This window comes from Malaclemys terrapin, chromosome 21 (assembly GCF_027887155.1).
Source record: "Malaclemys terrapin pileata isolate rMalTer1 chromosome 21, rMalTer1.hap1, whole genome shotgun sequence".
NCBI lineage: Eukaryota > Metazoa > Chordata > Testudines > Emydidae > Malaclemys > Malaclemys terrapin.
The window spans coordinates 16,542,277-16,563,917 of NC_071525.1; the positions used below are offsets into that span (position 1 = coordinate 16,542,277).

The 21,641-nt window shown below is 59.7% G+C and overlaps 1 protein-coding gene across 1 annotated transcript in view; it reads left to right on the forward strand.

Moving 5' to 3' along the window:
- The first annotated feature begins 4,085 nt into the window (after nt 1-4,085).
- Nucleotides 4,086-21,641, forward strand: part of LOC128827499 (trypsin-like) — a 44,823-nt gene continuing 27,267 nt past the window's right edge. The window contains exons 1-2 of the mRNA XM_054011414.1: nt 4,086-4,196; nt 7,362-7,515. Coding sequence (XP_053867389.1) covers nt 4,148-4,196; nt 7,362-7,515 — 203 coding nt within the window. The 5' untranslated portion in view covers nt 4,086-4,147. The remainder of the gene's footprint in view (nt 4,197-7,361; nt 7,516-21,641) is intronic.

Below are 21,641 nucleotides of genomic sequence, written 5' to 3' on the forward strand. Positions count from 1 at the left end.
AGGACAAGGTTATGGTTTACTGGTTATGATTATGCTGTCTATATGTGTGTATCAGTTTTGTAGTTGAAGTTATGAATATTGGCTCTATACTGTCTGTATTTCAAACTTATGCTATGCTGCTGGGTGACATCCCAGACAAACTGGTGTTAGCTCTGCCTAGCCTGCTTGATGGCCCATTAAGGACCATCAGCTATACAATGGACCCATTGAGAGAAGGCAAATATGCCTTGAGACAAAGCAAAGTATGCAGGAACTTGCCCATGTGACTCCAGACTCCATTTTGCTGTAATTTTCCACAGTAAGAACAAAGAGGTGTGCTTACACCTGGAAAAGACTATATAAGGCTGATGCCTCATCTCCATCTTGTCTTCAATCCTGCTTCATACCTCTGGAGGAACTTTGCTACAAGCTGAAGCTTTGAACAAAGGACTGAGGACCCATCCCAGCGGGGGATGTATTCCAGAGACTTGATTTGAACCTGCAGTTTATTCCATCGCTGCTGCAAGCCTGAACCAAGAACTTTGCCATTACTGTATGTAATTGATTCCATTTAACCAATTCTAGCTCTCATCTCTATCTTTTTCCTTTTATGAATAAACCTTTAGATTTTAGATTCTAAAGGATTGGCAACAGCGTGATTTGTGGGTAAGACCTGATTTGTATATTGACCTGGGTCTGGGGCTTGGTCCTTTGGGATCAGGAGAACCTTTTTCTTTTACTGGGGTATTGGTTTTCATAACCATTTGTCCCCATAACGAGTGGCACTGGTGGGAGTACTGGGAAACTGGAGTGTCTAAGGAGATTGCTTGTGAGACTTGCGGTTAGCCAGTGGGGTGAGACCGAAGTCCTCCTAGTCTGGCTGGTTTGGTTTGCCTTAGAGGTGGAAAAAACCCCAGCCTTGGGCTGTAACTGCCCTATTTGAGCAATTTGTCCTGAGTTGGCACTCTCAGTTGGGTTCCGCCAGAACCGCATTGTCACAGTCCACACTGCAACGTCATCCCCCCGCAGGCAGAGGCCCGGGAGCCCGAGCCGGCTGCCCCAGGCCAGCCGTGGGGCTGTGGTCGCAATGTAGACGTCCCCTCGGTGACTAACGCCCAGCGCCAAAAGGACGCACCAGCCTTGCCTGGCATGGTGGGCAGATAGGGAACCCTGATCGGAGGGGGGCTCCCCAAAATTGAACCTGATCGCCCATGTCCCAGGGAGCCCATCAATTATCCCCCGCTCCCCCAATGAGCCACGACACCAAGGGGATAGGCACAAAGTCATCCAGAGAGGGCATAAAAATAGCACAGACAGCTCCCATTTTCATCACAGCAGGACTCCTGGGTCCCATCCCCAGTTCCGGGAGGGGAGTGGGGTCTAGTGGTTAGAGCAGGGCGGCAGGGTCTGGGAGCCCGGACTCCTGAGTTTTAGCCCCATGTCTGGAGGGACTGGGGGTCTAGTGGTTAACCTGGGCTCCAGGTTAGAGTGGGGGTGGGGGCTGGGAGGCAGGACTCCTGGGTTCTATCCCCACCTCTGCATGGTATCAGTGGGTTAGAGCCCTGGTCTGGGACGCACCATGGCACTCTGTCTCCCCCTAGTGGCATCTGGGAGACATGCAGCAGTAGATATTTCACTAGCAAACGCAGGCTCCTGGTTACAGCTAAGATTTTGTCACGGCTATTTTTCGTAAAAGTCTCGGCCAGGTCACAGGCACTAAAGAAAAATTCACAGAAGCCCGTGACAAATATTTTACGAAATATATCTGTGACAAAATGGGGATCTGTGGGTCCCCACACCGCCTGCATTGGGGTAGCGGCACCGCAGCTAGGAGCTCCGGAGACCCCCACACGGGTTGGGTGTTGGAACTCCAGGGGTCCCCCCACTGCCCGTGGCAGCCGGGAACTGCAGGGTACCCCTGTCGCCTGCGACAGTTTGGAGCTCCAAGGGCCGCCAGAGCTCCCGACTGCCGCTGGCTGAGGTCACGGAGGTCGCTGAAAGTGACTAAATCGTAGCCTTATTCATGGCCTTCGATCGAGAGGCCGCAGGTTCAATCCCTCACGCAGGCCGCCTCTCTGAGGTACCTACTGAGCTCCTATTACAGCGGTACCTCAATCCACGCCCGTTTCACAGCTAGGCAATGGAGGCTCAGACACTTGTCCACTATCCCTCGGGGGCAGAGCTGGAAATCGAGCACCAGAGAAGCGCTCTAACCACTGGACCATCCTTCCAGTGTGATTTCCTAGGTTCTGTCCCTGCCCTCTGTAGGGTTAGGGGCGCCATGTCCCTGGGTGGAATCTGTCGAGGTCTAGAGCCCGGTAGGCCGGGCTCCAGCTCACTGAAGTAGCGTTACAGTAATAATACCCAGGGCTTATATAGCGCTGGCCCTCTGCAAAGCTCAGAGCGCTTTAGGAAAGAATGGGATGTGACTGATGGGGAAACTGAGGCAAGGAGAGGCAGAAATGACTTGCCAAAGCTCACCCAGAAGGCCGGAACCCAGGATAGAACCCAGGAGTCCTGACTCCCAGCCCCCACTACTCCAACCACTAGACCCCACTCCCCTCCCAGAATTGGGGAGAGAATCCAGGAGTCCTGGTTCCCCCCCAACCCAATATATGGCTCCATGGAATGGGGGAGACATGGCAGAGCCCAGAGACACAGCTCCCCACCCTGTGCCATCCCCTGCCAAGCCGTGGAGAGGCCTGGAGGAGGGACTGGGCTGCCTCTCCTGTGGTGCCTGGGATGGGGCTCCCCGTGCCAGGCAGGAGGAATGCGAAGGACCTTGGCCGTGTTGACAAAGGAGCCCTGGGAACAGCTGCTCCGGAATAGCTGTGCAGTGACGTGGCTTCTGAGAACCGGGTGCTGCTTTGTAAGTACACAGTGCTGGGGGCCCGGCTCCGATCCGGCCCCAGGGTGGGGGACTGGCTGGCTCAGGGAGGCGGGCATGGGACATGGGGCCTTTCCCCTCTAGGGGGCGCCAGCTCTGATCCGGCCCCAGGGATAGGGGCCTGGCTGGCTCAGGGAGGCGGAATGGGACATGGGGTCTTTCCCCTCTAGGGGGCGCCGGGCTCTGATCCGGCCCCAGGATAGGGGCCTGGCTGGCTCAGGGGGGGCGGGAATAGGACCCGGGCCTTTCCCCTCCAGGGGGCACCGGCTCTGATCTGGCCCCAGGGTGGGGGACTGGCTGGCTCAGGGGGGGTGGGAATAGGACCCGGGGCCTTTCCCCTTTAGGGGGCACCGGCTCTGATCTGGCCCCAGGGTGGGGGACTGGCTGGCTCGGGAGGGCAGGAATAGGACCCGGGGCCTTTCCCCTCCAGGGGGCACTGGCTCTGATCTGGCCCCAGGGCGGGGGACTGGCTGGCTCGGGGGGGCGGGAATAGGACCCGGGGCCTTTCCCCTTTAGGGGGCACCAGCTCTGATCCGGCCCCAGGGATAGGGGCCTGGCTGGCTCAGGGAGGCGGAATGGGACATGGGGTCTTTCCCCTCTAGGGGGCGCCGGGCTCTGATCCGGCCCCAGGATAGGGGCCTGGCTGGCTCAGGGGGGCGGGAATAGGACCCGGGGCCTTTCCCCTTTAGGGGGCACCGGCTCTGATCTGGCCCCAGGGTGGGGGACTGGCTGGCTCGGGAGGGCAGGAATAGGACCCGGGGCCTTTCCCCTCCAGGGGGCACCGGCTCTGATCTGGCCCCAGGGCGGGGGACTGGCTGGCTCGGGGGGACGGGAATAGGACCCGGGGCCTTTCCCCTTTAGGGGGCACCAGCTCTGATCCGGCCCCAGGGTGGGGGACTGGCTGGCTCGGGAGGGCAGGAATAGGACCCGGGGCCTTTCCCCTCCAGGGGGCACCGGCTCTGATCCGGCCCCAGGGCGGGGGACTGGCTGGCTCAAGAGCAGGTTGGGAGGATGGGCTGAGCATGTGTCGCCCAGGTGAGCTTCAGAGCGGAGGCTGTGCACTTCCTCCGAGGGATGCCCAGCGGGAGGGCTGGAGAGGGGGGTGAGAATTTGCCACCTGCCGCGTGACCTTTGCAGTGTCCAAACAAGCCGGGGCATCGTGGGTGGCCGGGGAAGGCGGCTGTTTCCTCATGACCCATTAATCATTGACCACCAGCCCCCAGCCCCAGGCGTAAAGCGCATGGGAAAGTCCAAGCCGGACCATCTGCTGCCCTGAACGCCATGGAGCGGGCCGGCTTCGCGCTGCTGCTGCTTCTGCTGCTGCCTGCAGGTGAGGGGCTGGGTGTGCGTGTGAGTGTGTGTGTGTAGGTGTGAGCACGTGTGTGTACGCATGTCTGTGTGCGTGTGAGTGTGTGTGTGTAGGTGTGAGCACGTGTGTGTACGCATGTCTGTGTGCGTGTGAGTGTGGGTATGTAGGTGTGAGCACATGTGTGTACACGTCTGTGTGCGTGTGAGTGTGCGTATGTAGGTGTGAGTACGTGTGTGTACACATGTCTGTGTGCGTGTGAGTGTGGGTATGTAGGTGTGAGCACGTGTGCATACACATGTCTGTGTGCGTGTGAGTGTGTGTATGTAGATGTGAGCACATGCGTGTACACGTCTGTGTGCGTGTGAGTGTGTGTATGTAGGTGTGAGTACGTGTGTGTACGCATGTCTGTGTGCGTGTGAGTGTGCGTATGTAGGTGTGAGCACGTGTGCATACGCATGTCTGTGTGCGTGTGAGTGTGTGTATGTAGGTGTGAATACGTGTGTGTACGCATGTCTGTGTGCGTGTGAGTGTGCGTATGTAGGTGTGAGCACGTGTGCGTACGCATGTCTGTGTGCATGTGAGTGTGTGTATGTAGGTGTGAGCACATGTGCATACACATGTCTGTGTGCGTGTGAGTGTGTGTATGTAGGTGTGAGTACGTGTGCGTACGCATGTCTGTGTGCGTGTGAGTGTGCATATGTAGGTGTGAGTACGTGTGCGTACGCATGTCTGTGTGCGTGTGAGTGTGCATATGTAGGTGTGAGTACGTGTGTGTACGCATGTCTGTGTGCGTGTGAGTGTGTGTATGTAGGTGTGAGTACGTGTGCGTACGCATGTCTGTGTGTGTGTGAGTGTGCATATGTAGGTGTGAGTACGTGTGTGTACGCATGTCTGTGTGCGTGTGAGTGTGTGTATGTAGGTGTGAGTACGTGTGTGTACGCATGTCTGTGTGTGTGAGTGTGTGTATGTAGGTGTGAGTACGTGTGTGTACGCATGTCTGTGTGAGTGTGTGTATGTAGGTGTGAGCACATGTGTGTACGCATGTTTGCATGCGTGTGACAGAACGTATGTAGGTGTGAACACATGTGCGTACGCATGTCTGTGTGTGTGAGTGTGGGTATGTAGGTGTGAGTACGTGTGTGTACGCATGTCTGTGTGCGTGTGAGTGTGGGTATGTAGGTGTGAGCACGTGTGTGTATGTATGTCGGTGTGCATGTGTCTGTGTGTATGTAGGTGTGAGCACGTGTGTGTACACATGTATGTGTCTGTGTGTATGTAGGTGTGAGTACGTGTGTGCACGCATGTCTGTGTGCATGTGAGTGTGTGTGTTTAGGTGTGAGCACATGTGCATACACATGTCTGTGTGCATGTGAGTGTATGTATGTAGGTGTGAGTACGTGTGTGTACGCATGTCTATGTGTGTGAGTGTGTGTATGTAGGTGTGAGTACGTGTGTGTACGCATGTCTGTGTGCGTGTGAGTGTGGGTATGTAGGTGTGAGCACGTGTGTGTATGTATGTCGGTGTGCATGTGTCTGTGTGTATGTAGGTGTGAGCACGTGTGTGTACACATGTATGTGTCTGTGTGTATGTAGGTGTGAGTACCTGTGTGTACACATGTCTGTGTGCGTGTGAGTGTGTGTATGTAGGTGTGAGTACATGTGTGCACGCATGTCTGTGTGCATGTGAGTGTGTGTGTTTAGGTGTGAGCACATGTGCATACACATATCTGTGTGCATGTGAGTGTGTGTATGTAGGTGTGAGTACGTGTGTGTACGCATGTCTGTGTGTGTGTGAGTGTGGGTATGTAGGTGTGAATACGTGTGTGTATGCATGTCTGTGTGAGTGTGTGTGTGTGTACAGTATTAGGGGGTAGCTGTGTTAGTCTGTACCCACAAAAACAACAAGGAGTCCGGTGGCACCTTACAGACTAACAGATTTATTGGGGAATAAGCTTTCGTGGGTAAAAAACCTCACTTAAGCTGCCACCGAACTCCTTGTTGCTTTTGTGTATGTACGTGTGAGTACGTGTGTGTACACATGTATGTGTGTGTGTGAGTACGTGTGTGTGTGTGTGCAGAGTTGTGGGGGATGTCGTGTGTGTGCATGTGCGAGTGTTGTGTGTGCACTTATGAGCGTGCATATTGGTGTGTCATGCCGGTCTGTGTGTGCATGTTTGTGTGTGGATGGGTGAGCTGTGCAAGGTGCATGTGTCCTTTCTCTGTAAAGGGTGGGTGGGTGTGTTTATATAGTGTGTCTTGCATAGGTGTGGGTAATGCTGTGTGTTTATGTGTTTGCATAAACGTGTAACTGTGTGTTTTCAATCCGTGTGTGTAAGCGCGGCTGTGTGTTTACATAGGTGTGTGTAGTGAGGAGCAGGTGTAGGGGGAATGTGCCAGCTCTCCTGTGTGTGTGTACTGCTGGGGGAGCTGCATATGTCTGTGTGGATTTATATGAGCACATACATAGGAGCAGGGGGCCTGCATCCGACTGTGTGCTAACCGGTGTGCGGTGCTGTATGTGTGTTCGTACCCGTGTGTATGGGTGTCTCCATGTAGGTATGTGTCATTGCTCTATGGGTGGTTGAGTGTGTGTGTGTGTGTGATCCCCTGTGCCTGTGTATTCCCACCGAGGTGAGTAGATCTGGTGGGGGCGGGGGGAGGGACAGTGCACTCTGTCCACATTGTGTTTGTGTGTGCCACACAGTGTGTATGTGCTTGCTTTTGAGTGCGTACATGAGTAGCTCTTTTGTGTAACGTGAATCGGCTGTAGCCAGGGAGTCAATGGAGTCAATGGGGCCAGATCCCAGCGGGGGTCAATGGGCCGTAGCTCCACTGTAGACAATGGGGCCAGATCCCAGTGGGGGTCAATGGGCCGTAGCTCCATTGGAGTCAATGGGGCCAGATCCCAGCAGGGGATCAATGGGTTGCAGTTCCATTAGAGTCAATGGGGCCAGATCCCAGCAGGGGATCAATGGGTTGCAGTTCCATTAGAGTCAATGGGGCCAGATCCCAGCTGGGGTCAATGGGCTGTAGCTCCATTAGAGTGAATGGGGCCAGATCCCAGCGGGGGTCAATGGGCCGTAGCTCCATTGGAGTCAATGGGGCCAGATCCCAGCTGGGGTCAATGGGCTGTAGCTCCGTTGCCATCCCCACCCCCCACTGATTTCTGCCTCTCCCACCCTGCAGCCTCCCCCCGAGATGATCGGATCATTGGGGGTACCGAGTGCCCAGAGTTGGGGCACCCCTGGCTGGTTCTCCTCTACTACTTTGACCAACACTACTGCTCCGGCATCCTACTGAACCAGGACTGGGTGCTCACTGCCGCCCACTGCAAGCTGAGGTGGGGGTGAAGACAGAGGGGTGGGGCTGGGGGAAGGAGGCGGGGCCAAGGGAGCGGGGCCTGGGTGGGCAGGTTGGGGGAGCTGCTCTGCGCAGAGGCTCAGCTCAGGACACCCCAATGTACCCATCAATTTTCTATGCAGCTTCCCAGCCGGGATTGAACCCACGCCTCAGAACAGTGCTCCTGGGGCTACAGTAACAACCCAACGGACGCAGGAGAGCTGGCTACCCAGCCCCATACACAGCCAGCCCCATAGACACCCAGCATCCCTCTGCCAGTCCCTACACAGCCAGCCCCATAGACACCCAGCATCCCTCTGCCAGCCCCATACACAGCCAGCCCCATAGACACCCATCACCCCTCTGCCAGCCCCTACACAGCCAGCCCCATAGACACCCATCACCCCTCTGCCAGTCCCTACACAGCCAGCCCCATAAACACCCATCATCCCTCTGCCAGTCCTTACACAGCCAGCCCCATAGACACCCATCACCCCTCTGCCAGTCCCTACACAGCCAGCCCCATAGACACCCATCATCCCTCTGCCAGTCCCTACACAGCCAGCCCCATAGACACCCATCATCCCTCTACCAGTCCCTACACAGCCAGCCCCATAGACACCCATCATCCCTCTGCCAGCCCCTACACAGCCAGCCCCATAGACACCCAGCATCCCTCTGCCAGTCCCTACACAGCCAGCCCCATAGACACCCAGCATCCCTCTGCCAGCCCCTACACAGCCAGCCCCATAGACACCCAGCATCCCTCTGCCAGCCCCTACACAGCCAGCCCCATAAACACCCATCACCCCTCTGCCAGCCCCTACACAGCCAGCCCCATAGACACCCATCACCCCTCTGCCAGCCCCTACACAGCGAGCCCCATAGACACCCATCACCCCTCTGCCAGTCCCTACACAGCCAGCCCCATAGACACCCAGCATCCCTCTACCAGCCCCTACACAGCCAGCCCCATAGACACATATCACCCCTCTGCCAGCCCATACACAGCCAGCCCCATAGACACCCATCATCCCTCTGCCAGTCCCTACACAGCCAGCCCCATAGACACCCATCACCCCTCTGCCAGCCCCTAAACAGCCAGCCCCATAGACACCCATCATCCCTCTGCCAGTCCATACACAGCCAGCCCCATAGACACCCAGCATCCCTCTGCCAGTCCCATACACAGCCAGCCCCATAGACACCCAGCATCCCTCTGCCAGTCCTTACACAGCCAGCCCCATAGACACCCAGCATCCCTCTGCCAGTCCCTACACAGCCAGCCCCATAGACACCCAGCATCCCTCTGCCAGCCGTTACACAGCCAGCCCCATAGACACCCATCATCCCTCTGCCAGCCCTTACACAGCCAGCCCCATAGACACCCATCACCCCTCTGCCAGCCCCTACACAGCCAGCCCCATAGACACCCATCACCCCTCTGCCAGCCCCATAGACACCCATCACCCCTCTGCCAGCCCCATAGACACCCATCATCCCTCTGCCAGTCCCTACACAGCCAGCCCCATAGACACCCATCACCCCTCTGCCAGACCCTACACAGCCAGCCCCATAGACACCCATCACCCCTCTGCCAGCCCCTACACAGCCAGCCCCATAGACACCCATCACCCCTCTGCCAGTCCCTACACAGCCAGCCCCATAAACACCCATCATCCCTCTGCCAGTCCTTACACAGCCAGCCCCATAGACACCCATCACCCCTCTGCCAGCCCCTACACAGCCAGCCCCATAGACACCCATCACCCCTCTGCCAGTCCCTACACAGCCAGCCCCATAGACACCCATCATCCCTCTGCCAGTCCCTACACAGCCAGCCCCATAGACACCCATCATCCCTCTGCCAGTCCCTACACAGCCAGCCCCATAGACACCCATCATCCCTCTGCCAGTCCCTACACAGCCAGCCCCATAGACACCCATCATCCCTCTGCCAGCCCCTACACAGCCAGCCCCATAGACACCCAGCATCCCTCTGCCAGTCCCTACACAGCCAGCCCCATAGACACCCAGCATCCCTCTGCCAGCCCCTACACAGCCAGCCCCATAGACACCCAGCATCCCTCTGCCAGCCCCTACACAGCCAGCCCCATAGACACCCATCACCCCTCTGCCAGCCCCTACACAGCCAGCCCCATAGACACCCATCACCCCTCTGCCAGCCCCTACACAGCGAGCCCCATAGACACCCATCACCCCTCTGCCAGTCCCTACACAGCCAGCCCCATAGACACCCAGCATCCCTCTACCAGCCCCTACACAGCCAGCCCCATAGACACATATCACCCCTCTGCCAGCCCATACACAGCCAGCCCCATAGACACCCATCACCCCTCTGCCAGCCCCTAAACAGCCAGCCCCATAGACACCCATCATCCCTCTGCCAGTCCATACACAGCCAGCCCCATAGACACCCAGCATCCCTCTGCCAGTCCCATACACAGCCAGCCCCATAGACACCCAGCATCCCTCTGCCAGTCCTTACACAGCCAGCCCCATAGACACCCAGCATCCCTCTGCCAGTCCCTACACAGCCAGCCCCATAGACACCCAGCATCCCTCTGCCAGCCCTTACACAGCCAGCCCCATAGACACCCATCACCCCTCTGCCAGCCCCTACACAGCCAGCCCCATAGACACCCATCACCCCTCTGCCAGCCCCATAGACACCCATCACCCCTCTGCCAGCCCCATAGACACCCATCATCCCTCTGCCAGTCCCTACACAGCCAGCCCCATAGACACCCATCACCCCTCTGCCAGACCCTACACAGCCAGCCCCATAGACACCCATCACCCCTCTGCCAGCCCTTACACAGCCAGCCCCATAGACACCCAGCATCCCTCTGCCAGTCCCTACACAGCCAGCCCCATAGACACCCAGCATCCCTCTACCAGTCCCGACACAGCCAGCCCCATAGACACCCATCATCCCTCTACCAGTCCCTACACAGCCAGCCCCATAGACACCCATCATCCCTCTGCCAGCCCCTACACAGCCAGCCCCATAGACACCCATCACCCCTCTGCCAGCCCTTACACAGCCAGCCCCATAGACACCCAGCATCCCTCTGCCAGCCCGTACACAGCCAGCCCCATAGACACCCATCACCCCTCTGCCAGTCCCTACACAGCCAGCCCCATAGACACCCATGACCCCTCTGCCAGCCCCTACACAGCCAGCCCCATAGACACCCATCACCCCTCTGCCAGCCCCTACACAGCCAGCCCCATAGACACCCATCATCCCTCTGCCAGTCCCTACACAGCCAGCCCCATAGACACCCACCATCCCTCTGCCAGCCCCTACACAGCCAGCCCCATAGACACCCATCATACCTCTACCAGCCCATACACAGCCAGCCCCATAGACACCCATCATCCCTCTACCAGCCCATACACAGCCAGCCCCATAGACACCCATCATCCCTCTGCCAGCCCTTACACAGCCAGCCCCATAAACACCCATCATCCCTCTACCAGCCCCATAGACACCCATCATCCCTCTGCCAGCCCTTACACAGCCAGCCCCATAGACACACATCATCCCTCTGCCAGTCCCTACACAGCCAGCCCCATAGACACCCAGCATCCCTCTGCCAGTCCCTACACAGCCAGCCCCATAGACACCCAGCATCCCTCTGCCAGCCCCTACACAGCCAGCCCCATAGACACCCATCACCCCTCTGCCAGCCCTTACACAGCCAGCCCCATAGACACCCATCATCCCTCTACCAGTCCCTACACAGCCAGCCCCATAGACACCCAGCATCCCTCTACCAGTCCCTACACAGCCAGCCCCATAGACACCCATCACCCCTCTGCCAGCCCTTACACAGCCAGCCCCATAGACACCCAGCATCCCTCTGCCAGCCCGTACACAGCCAGCCCCATAGACACCCAGCATCCCTCTGCCAGCCCGTACACAGCCAGCCCCATAGACACCCATCATCCCTCTACCAGCCCTTACACAGCCAGCCCCATAGACACCCATCATCCCTCTGCCAGCCCCTACACAGCCAGCCCCATAGACACCCAGCATCCCTCTGCCAGCCCTTACACAGCCAGCCCCATAAACACCCATCATCCCTCTACCAGCCCCATAGACACCCATCACCCCTCTGCCAGCCCTTACACAGCCAGCCCCATAGACACCCATCATCCCTCTGCCAGTCCTTACACAGACAGCCCCATAGACACCCATCACCCCTCTACCAGCCCCATACACAGCCAACCCCATAGACACCCATCACCCCTCTGCCAGCCCCTACACAGCCAGCCCCATAGACACCCATCACCCCTCTACCAGCCCTTACACAGCCAGCCCCATAGACACCCATCATCCCTCTACCAGCCCCATAGACACCCATCACCCCTCTGCCAGCCCTTACACAGCCAGCCCCATAGACACCCATCATCCCTCTACCAGCCCCATAGACACCCATCACCCCTCTGCCAGCCCCTACACAGCCAGCCCCATAGACACCCATCACCCCTCTGCCAGCCCCTACACAGCCAGCCCCATAGACACCCATCACCCCTCTGCCAGCCCCTACACAGCCAGCCCCATAGACACCCATCACCCCTCTGCCAGCCCCTACACAGCCAGCCCCATAGACACCCAGCATCCCTCTGCCAGTCCATACACAGCCAGCCCCATAGACACCCATCACCCCTCTGCCAGCCCTTACACAGCCAGCCCCATAGACACCCATCATCCCTCTGCCACCCCTACACAGCCAGCCCCATAGACACCCATCACCCCTCTGCCGGTCCGTACACAGCCAGCCCCATAGACACCCATCACCCCTCTGCAGGTCCCTACACAGCCAGCCCCATAGACACCCAGCATCCCTCTACCAGCCCCTACACAGCCAGCCCCATAGACACCCAGCATCCCTCTGCCAGTCCTTACACAGCCAGCCCCATAGACACCCATCATCCCTCTACCAGCCCTTACACAGCCAGCCCCATAGACACCCATCACCCCTCTGCCAGTCCATACACAGCCAGCCCCATAGACACCCATCACCCCTCTGCCAGCCCCTACACAGCCAGCCCCATAGACACCCATCATCCCTCTGCCAGCCCTTACACAGCCAGCCCCATAGACACCCAGCATCCCTCTGCCAGCCCCTACACAGCCAGCCCCATAGACACCCATCATCCCTCTGCCAGCCCTTACACAGCCAGCCCCATAGACACCCATCACCCCTCTGCCAGCCCTTACACAGCCAGCCCCATAGACACCCATCATCCCTCTGCCAGCCCTTACACAGCCAGCCCCATAGACACCCATCATCCCTCTGCCAGCCCTTACACAGCCAGCCCCATAGACACCAATCACCCCTATGCCAGCCCCATAGACACCCAGCATCCCTCTGCCAGCCCCATACACAGCCAGCCCCATAGACACCCAGCATCCCTCTGCCAGCCCCATACACAGCCAGCCCCATAGACACCCAGCATCCCTCTGCCAGCCCCTACACAGCCAGCCCCATAGACACCCATCATCCCTCTGCCAGCCCTTACACAGCCAGCCCCATAGACACCCATCACCCCTCTGCCAGCCCCATACACAGCCAGCCCCATAGACACCCATCATCCCTCTGCCAGCCCCTACACAGCCAGCCCCATAGACACCCATCACCCCTCTGCCAGCCCCTACACAGCCAGCCCCATAGACACCCATCATCCCTCTGCCAGTCCATACACAGCCAGCCCCATAGACACCCAGCATCCCTCTGCCAGCCCCTACACAGCCAGCCCCATAGACACCCATCATCCCTCTGCCAGCCCCATAGACACCCATCATCCCTCTACCAGCCCCTACACAGCCAGCCCCATAGACACCCATCACCCCTCTGCCAGTCCCTACACAGCCAGCCCCATAGACACCCAGCATCCCTCTGCCAGTCCATACACAGCCAGCCCCATAGACACCCAGCATCCCTCTGCCAGCCCCTACACAGCCAGCCCCATAGACACCCATCATCCCTCTGCCAGCCCCATAGACACCCATTATCCCTCTGCCAGCCCCTACACAGCCAGCCCCATAGACACCCATCACCCCTCTGCCAGTCCCTACACAGCCAGCCCCATAGACACCCATCACCCCTCTACCAGCCCTTACACAGCCAGCCCCATAGACACCCATCACCCCTCTGCCAGCCCCTACACAGCCAGCCCCATAGACACCCAGCATCCCTCTGCCAGCCCCTACACAGCCAGCCCCATAGACACCCAGCATCCCTCTGCCAGTCCCTACACAGCCAGCCCCATAGACACCCAGCATCCCTCTGCCAGCCCCTACACAGCCAGCCCCATAGACACCCATCACCCCTCTGCCAGCCCCTACACAGCCAGCCCCATAGACACCCATCACCCCTCTGCCAGTCCCTACACAGCCAGCCCCATAGACACCCATCACCCCTCTGCAGGTCCCTACACAGCCAGCCCCATAGACACCCAGCATCCCTCTGCCAGCCCCTACACAGCCAGCCCCATAAACACCCATCACCCCTCTGCCAGTCCCTACACAGCCAGCCCCATAGACACCCATCACCCCTCTGCCAGTCCTTACACAGCCAGCCCCATAGACACCCAGCATCCCTCTGCCAGCCCCTACACAGCCAGCCCCATAGACACCCATCACCCCTCTGCCAGCCCCATAGACACCCATCACCCCTCTGCCAGCCCCTACACAGCCAGCCCCATAGACACCCATCATCCCTCTGCCAGCCCCTACACAGCCAGCCCCATAGACACCCATCACCCCTCTGCCAGTCCCTACACAGCCAGCCCCATAGACACCCATCACCCCTCTACCAGCCCGTACACAGCCAGCCCCATAGACACCCATCACCCCTCTGCCAGTCCCTACACAGCCAGCCCCATAGACACCCATCATCCCTCTGCCAGTCCCTACACAGCCAGCCCCATAGACACCCATCATCCCTCTGCCAGTCCCTACACAGCCAGCCCCATAGACACCCATCACCCCTCTCCCAGTCCCTACACAGCCAGCCCCATAGACACCCATCACCCCTCTGCCAGCCCCTACACAGCCAGCCCCATAGACACCCATCACCCCTCTGCCAGTCCTTACACAGCCAGCCCCATAGACACCCAGCATCCCTCTGCCAGCCCCTACACAGCCAGCCCCATAGACACCCATCACCCCTCTGCCAGTCCCTACACAGCCAGCCCCATAGACACCCATCATCCCTCTGCCAGTCCCTACACAGCCAGCCCCATAGACACCCATCACCCCTCTGCCAGTCCCTACACAGCCAGCCCCATAGACACCCATCACCCCTCTCCCAGTCCCTACACAGCCAGCCCCATAGACACCCATCACCCCTCTGCCAGCCCATACACAGCCAGCCGCATAGACACCCAGCATCCCTCTGCCAGCCCCTACACAGCCAGCCCCATAGACACCCATCACCCCTCTGCCAGCCCCATAGACACCCATCACCCCTCTGCCAGCCCCTACACAGCCAGCCCCATAGACACCCATCATCCCTCTGCCAGCCCCTACACAGCCAGCCCCATAGACACCCATCACCCCTCTGCCAGTCCCTACACAGCCAGCCCCATAGACACCCATCACCCCTCTGCCAGTCCTTACACAGCCAGCCCCATAGACACCCAGCATCCCTCTGCCAGCCCTTACACAGCCAGCCCCATAGACACCCATCACCCCTCAGCCAGCCCCTACACAGCCAGCCCCATAGACACCCATCACCCCTCTACCAGCAGCTTACACAGCCAGCCCCATAGACACCCATCATCCCTCTGCCAGCCCCTACACAGCCAGCCCCATAGACAGCCATCACCCCTCTGCCAGCCCCATAGACACCCATCATCCCTCTGCCAGTCCCTACACAGCCAGCCCCATAGACACCCATCATCCCTCTGCCAGCCCTTGCACAGCCAGCCCCATAGACACCCATTATCCCTCTGCCAGCCCCTACACAGCCAGCCCCATAGACACCCATCACCCCTCTGCCAGTCCCTACACAGCCAGCCCCATAGACACCCATCATCCCTCTACCAGCCCATACACAGCCAGCCCCATAGACACCCATCACCCCTCTACCAGCCCTTACACAGCCAGCCCCATAGACACCCAGCATCCCTCTGCCAGCCCCTACACAGCCAGCCCCATAGACACCCAGCATCCCTCTGCCAGTCCCTACACAGCCAGCCCCATAGACACCCATCACCCCTCTGCCAGCCCCTACACAGCCAGCCCCATAGACACCCATCATCCCTCTACCAGCCCCTACACAGCCAGCCCCATAGACACCCATCACCCCTCTGCCAGCCCCTACACAGCCAGCCCCATAGACACCCATCATCCCTCTGCCAGCCCCTACACAGCCAGCCCCATAGACACCCATCACCCCTCTGCCAGTCCTTACACAGCCAGCCCCATAGACACCCAGCATCCCTCTGCCAGCCCTTACACAGCCAGCCCCATAGACACCCATCACCCCTCAGCCAGCCCCTACACAGCCAGCCCCATAGACACCCAGCATCCCTCTGCCAGTCCCTACACAGCCAGCCCCATAGACACCCAGCATCCCTCTACCAGCCCCTTACACAGCCAGCCCCATAGACACCCAGCATCCCTCTGCCAGCCCCTACACAGCCAGCCCCATAGACACCCATCACCCCTCTGCCAGTCCTTACACAGCCAGCCCCATAGACACCCATCACCCCTCTACCAGCAGCTTACACAGCCAGCCCCATAGACACCCATCATCCCTCTGCCAGCCCCTACACAGCCAGCCCCATAGACAGCCATCACCCCTCTGCCAGCCCCATAGACACCCATCATCCCTCTGCCAGTCCCTACACAGCCAGCCCCATAGACACCCATCATCCCTCTGCCAGCCCTTGCACAGCCAGCCCCATAGACACCCATTATCCCTCTGCCAGCCCCTACACAGCCAGCCCCATAGACACCCATCACCCCTCTGCCAGTCCCTACACAGCCAGCCCCATAGACACCCATCATCCCTCTACCAGCCCATACACAGCCAGCCCCATAGACACCCATCACCCCTCTACCAGCCCTTACACAGCCAGCCCCATAGACACCCAGCATCCCTCTGCCAGCCCCTACACAGCCAGCCCCATAGACACCCAGCATCCCTCTGCCAGCCCCTACACAGCCAGCCCCATAGACACCCATCACCCCTCTGCCAGCCCCTACACAGCCAGCCCCATAGACACCCATCATCCCTCTACCAGCCCCTACACAGCCAGCCCCATAGACACCCATCACCCCTCTGCCAGCCCCTACACAGCCAGCCCCATAGACACCCATCATCCCTCTGCCAGCCCCTACACAGCCAGCCCCATAGACACCCATCACCCCTCTACCAGCCCCTACACAGCCAGCCCCATAGACACCCATCACCCCTCTGCCAGCCCGTACACAGCCAGCCCCATAGACACCCATCACCCCTCTGCAGGTCCCTACACAGCCAGCCCCATAGACACCCAGCATCCCTCTGCCGGCCCCTACATAGCCAGCCCCATAGACACCCATCACCCCTCTGCCAGCCCCATAGACACCCATCACCCCTCTGCCAGCCCCTACACAGCCAGCCCCATAGACACCCATCATCCCTCTGCCAGTCCTTACACAGCCAGCCCCATAGACACCCAGCATCCCTCTGCCAGCCCCTACACAGCCAACCCCATAGACACCCATCACCCCTCTACCAGCCCCATACACAGCCAGCCCCATAGACACCCATCATCCCTCTGCCAGTCCCTACACAGCCAGCCCCATAGACACCCAGCATCCCTCTGCCAGTCCCTACACAGCCAGCCCCATAGACACCCAGCATCCCTCTGCCAGCCCCTACACAGCCAGCCCCATAGACACCCATCACCCCTCTGCCAGCCCCTACACAGCCAGCCCCATAGACACCCATCATCCCTCTGCCAGCCCCTACACAGCCAGCCCCATAGACACCCATCATCCCTCTGCCAGCCCCTACACAGCCAGCCCCATAGACACCCATCACCCCTCTGCCAGCCCATACACAGCCAGCCCCATAGACACCCATCACCCCTCTGCCAGTCCCTACACAGCCAGCCCCATAGACACCCATCATCCCTCTGCCAGTCCCTACACAGCCAGCCCCATAGACACCCATCATCCCTCTGCCAGTCCCTACACAGCCAGCCCCATAGACACCCATCACCCCTCTCCCAGTCCCTACACAGCCAGCCCCATAGACACGCATCACCCCTCTGCCAGCCCCTACACAGCCAGCCCCATAGACACCCATCACCCCTCTGCCAGCCCCTACACAGCCAGCCCCATAGACACCCATCACCCCTCTGCCAGTCCTTACACAGCCAGCCCCATAGACACCCAGCATCCCTCTGCCAGCCCCTACACAGCCAGCCCCATAGACACCCAGCATCCCTCTGCCAGCCCCATAGACACCCATCATCCCTCTGCCAGTCCCTACACAGCCAGACCCATAGACACCCATCATCCCTCTGCCAGTCCCTACACAGCCAGCCCCATAGACACCCATCATCCCTCTGCCAGCCCCTACACAGCCAGCCCCATAGACACCCATCATCCCTCTGCCAGCCCCTACACAGCCAGCCCCATAGACACCCATCACCCCTCTGCCAGCCCCTACACAGCCAGCCCCATAGACACCCATCATCCCTCTGCCAGTCCCTACACAGCCAGCCCCATAGACACCCATCATCCCTCTGCCAGCCCATACACAGCCAGCCCCATAGACACCCATCACCCCTCTGCCAGCCCCTACACAGCCAGCCCCATAGACACCCATCACCCCTCTGCCAGCCCCTACACAGCCAGCCCCATAGACACCCATCACCCCTCTGCCAGTCCCTACACAGCCAGCCCCATAGACACCCATCACCCCTCTGCCAGCCCATACACAGCCAGCCCCATAGACACCCAGCATCCCTCTGCCAGCCCATACACAGCCAGCCCCATAGACACCCAGCATCCCTCTGCCAGTCCCTACACAGCCAGCCCCATAGACACCCATCATCCCTCTACCAGCCCTTACACAGCCAGCCCCATAGACACCCATCACCCCTCTGCCAGCCCTTACACAGCCAGCCCCATAGACACCCATCACCCCTCTGCCAGCCCCTACACAGCCAGCCCCATAGACACCCATCACCCCTCTGCCAGTCCTTACACAGCCAGCCCCATAGACACCCATCACCCCTCTGCCAGCCCCTACACAGCCAGCCCCATAGACACCCATCACCCCTCTGCCAGCCCTTACACAGCCAGCCCCATAGACACCCAGCATCCCTCTGCCAGCCCCATACACAGCCAGCCCCATAGACACCCATCACCCCTCTGCCAGCCCCTACACAGCCAGCCCCATAGACACCCAGCATCCCTCTGCCAGCCCCTACACAGCCAGCCCCATAGACACCCATCACCCCTCTGCCAGCCCCTACACAGCCAGCCCCATAGACACCCATCACCCCTCTGCCAGCCCCTACACAGCCAGCCCCATAGACACCCAGCATCCCTCTGTCAGCCCCTACACAGCCAGCCCCATAGACACCCATCACCCCTCTGCCAGCCCCTACACAGCCAGCCCCATAGACACCCATCACCCCTCTGCCAGTCCCTACACAGCCAGCCCCATAGACACCCAGCATCCCTCTGCCAGCCCTTACACAGCCAACCCCATAGACACCCATCACCCCTCTGCCAGTCCCTACACAGCCAGCCCCATAGACACCCAGCATCCCTCTGCCAGTCCGTACACAGCCAGCCCCATAGACACCCATCACCCCTCTGCCAGCCCCTACACAGCCAGCCCCATAGACACCCATCACTCCTCTACCAGTCCCATAGACACCCATCATCCCTCTGCCAGCCCCTACACAGCCAGCCCCATAGACACCCAGCATCCCTCTGCCAGTCCCTACACAGCCAGCCCCATAGACACCCATCACCCCTCTGCCAGCCCATACACAGCCAGCCCCATAGACACCCAGCATCCCTCTGCCAGCCCTTACACAGCCAGCCCCATAGACACCCATCACCCCTCTGCCAGTCCTTACACAGCCAGCCCCATAGACAACCATCATCCCTCTACCAGCCCCTACACAGCCAGCCCCATAGACACCCATCACCCCTCTGCCAGCCCCTACACAGCCAGTCCCATAGACACCCAGCATCCCTCTGCCAGTCCCTACACAGCCAGCCCCATAGACACCCATCATCCCTCTGCCAGCCCTTACACAGCCAGCCCCATAGACCCCCAGCATCCCTCTGCCAGCCCCTACACAGCCAGCCCCATAGACACCCAGCATCCCTCTGCCAGCCCGTACACAGCCAGCCCCATAGACACCCATCATCCCTCTGCCAGTCCCTACACAGCCAGCCCCATAGACACCCAGCATCCCTCTGCCAGCCCTTACACAGCCAGCCCCATAGACACCCATCACCCCTCTGCCAGTCCCTACACAGCCAGCCCCATAGACACCCATCACCCCTCTGCCAGCCCCTACACAGCCAGCCCCATAGACACCCAGCATCCCTCTGCCAGCCCCTACACAGCCAGCCCCATAGACACCCATCACCCCTCTGCCAGCCCGTACACAGCCAGCCCCATAGACACCCATCACCCCTCTGAAGGTCCCTACACAGCCAGCCCCATAGACACCCATCACCCCTCTGCCAGTCCTTACACAGCCAGCCCCATAGACACCCAGCATCCCTCTGCCAGCCCCTACACAGCCAGCCCCATAGACACCCATCACCCCTCTGCCAGCCCCATAGACACCCATCACCCCTCTGCCAGCCCCTACACAGCCAGCCCCATAGACACCCATCATCCCTCTGCCAGTCCCTACACAGCCAGCCCCATAGACACCCAGCATCCCTCCACCAGCCCCTACACAGCCAGCCCCATAAACACCCATCACCCCTCTGCCAGTCCCTACACAGCCAGCCCCATAGACACCCATCACCCCTCTGCCAGTCCTTACACAGCCAGCCCCATAGACACCCAGCATCCCTCTGCCAGCCCCTACACAGCCAGCCCCATAGACACCCATCACCCCTCTGCCAGCCCCATAGACACCCATCACCCCTCTGCCAGCCCCTACACAGCCAGCCCCATAGACACCCATCACTCCTCTACCAGTCCCATAGACACCCATCATCCCTCTACCAGCCCCTACACAGCCAGCCCCATAGACACCCAGCATCCCTCTGCCAGCCCTGACACAGCCAGCCCCATAGACACCCAGCATCCCTCTGCCAGCCCTTACACAGCCAGCCCCATAGACACCCATCACCCCTCTGCCAGTCCTTACACAGCCAGCCCCATAGACACCCATCATCCCTCTACCAGCCCCTACACAGCCAGCCCCATAGACACCCATCACCCCTCTGCCAGTCCCTACACAGCCAGCCCCATAGACACCCATCACCCCTCTGCCAGCCCTTACACAGCCAGCCCCATAGACACCCATCATCCCTCTGCCAGCCCATACACAGCCAGCCCCATAGACACCCATCATCCCTCTGCCAGCCCTTACACAGCCAGCCCCATAGACACCCATCACCCCTCTGCCAGCCCCTACACAGCCAGCCCCATAGACACCCAGCATCCCTCTGCCAGCCCCTACACAGCCAGCCCCATAGACACCCATCACCCCTCTGCCAGCCCTTACACAGCCAGCCCCATAGACACCCATCATCCCTCTGCCAGTCCCTACACAGCCAGCCCCATAGACACCCAGCATCCCTCTGCCAGCCCCATAGACACCCATCACCCCTCTGCCAGCCCCTACACAGCCAGCCCCATAGACACCCAGCATCCCTCTGCCAGCCCCTACACAGCCAGCCCCATAGACACCCATCACCCCTCTGCCAGCCCTTACACAGCCAGCCCCATAGACACCCATCATCCCTCTGCCAGTCCCTACACAGCCAGCCCCATAGACACCCAGCATCCCTCTGCCAGCCCCATAGACACCCAGCATCCCTCTGCCAGCCCTTACACAGCCAGCCCCATAGACACCCAGCATCCCTCTGCCAGCCCTTAC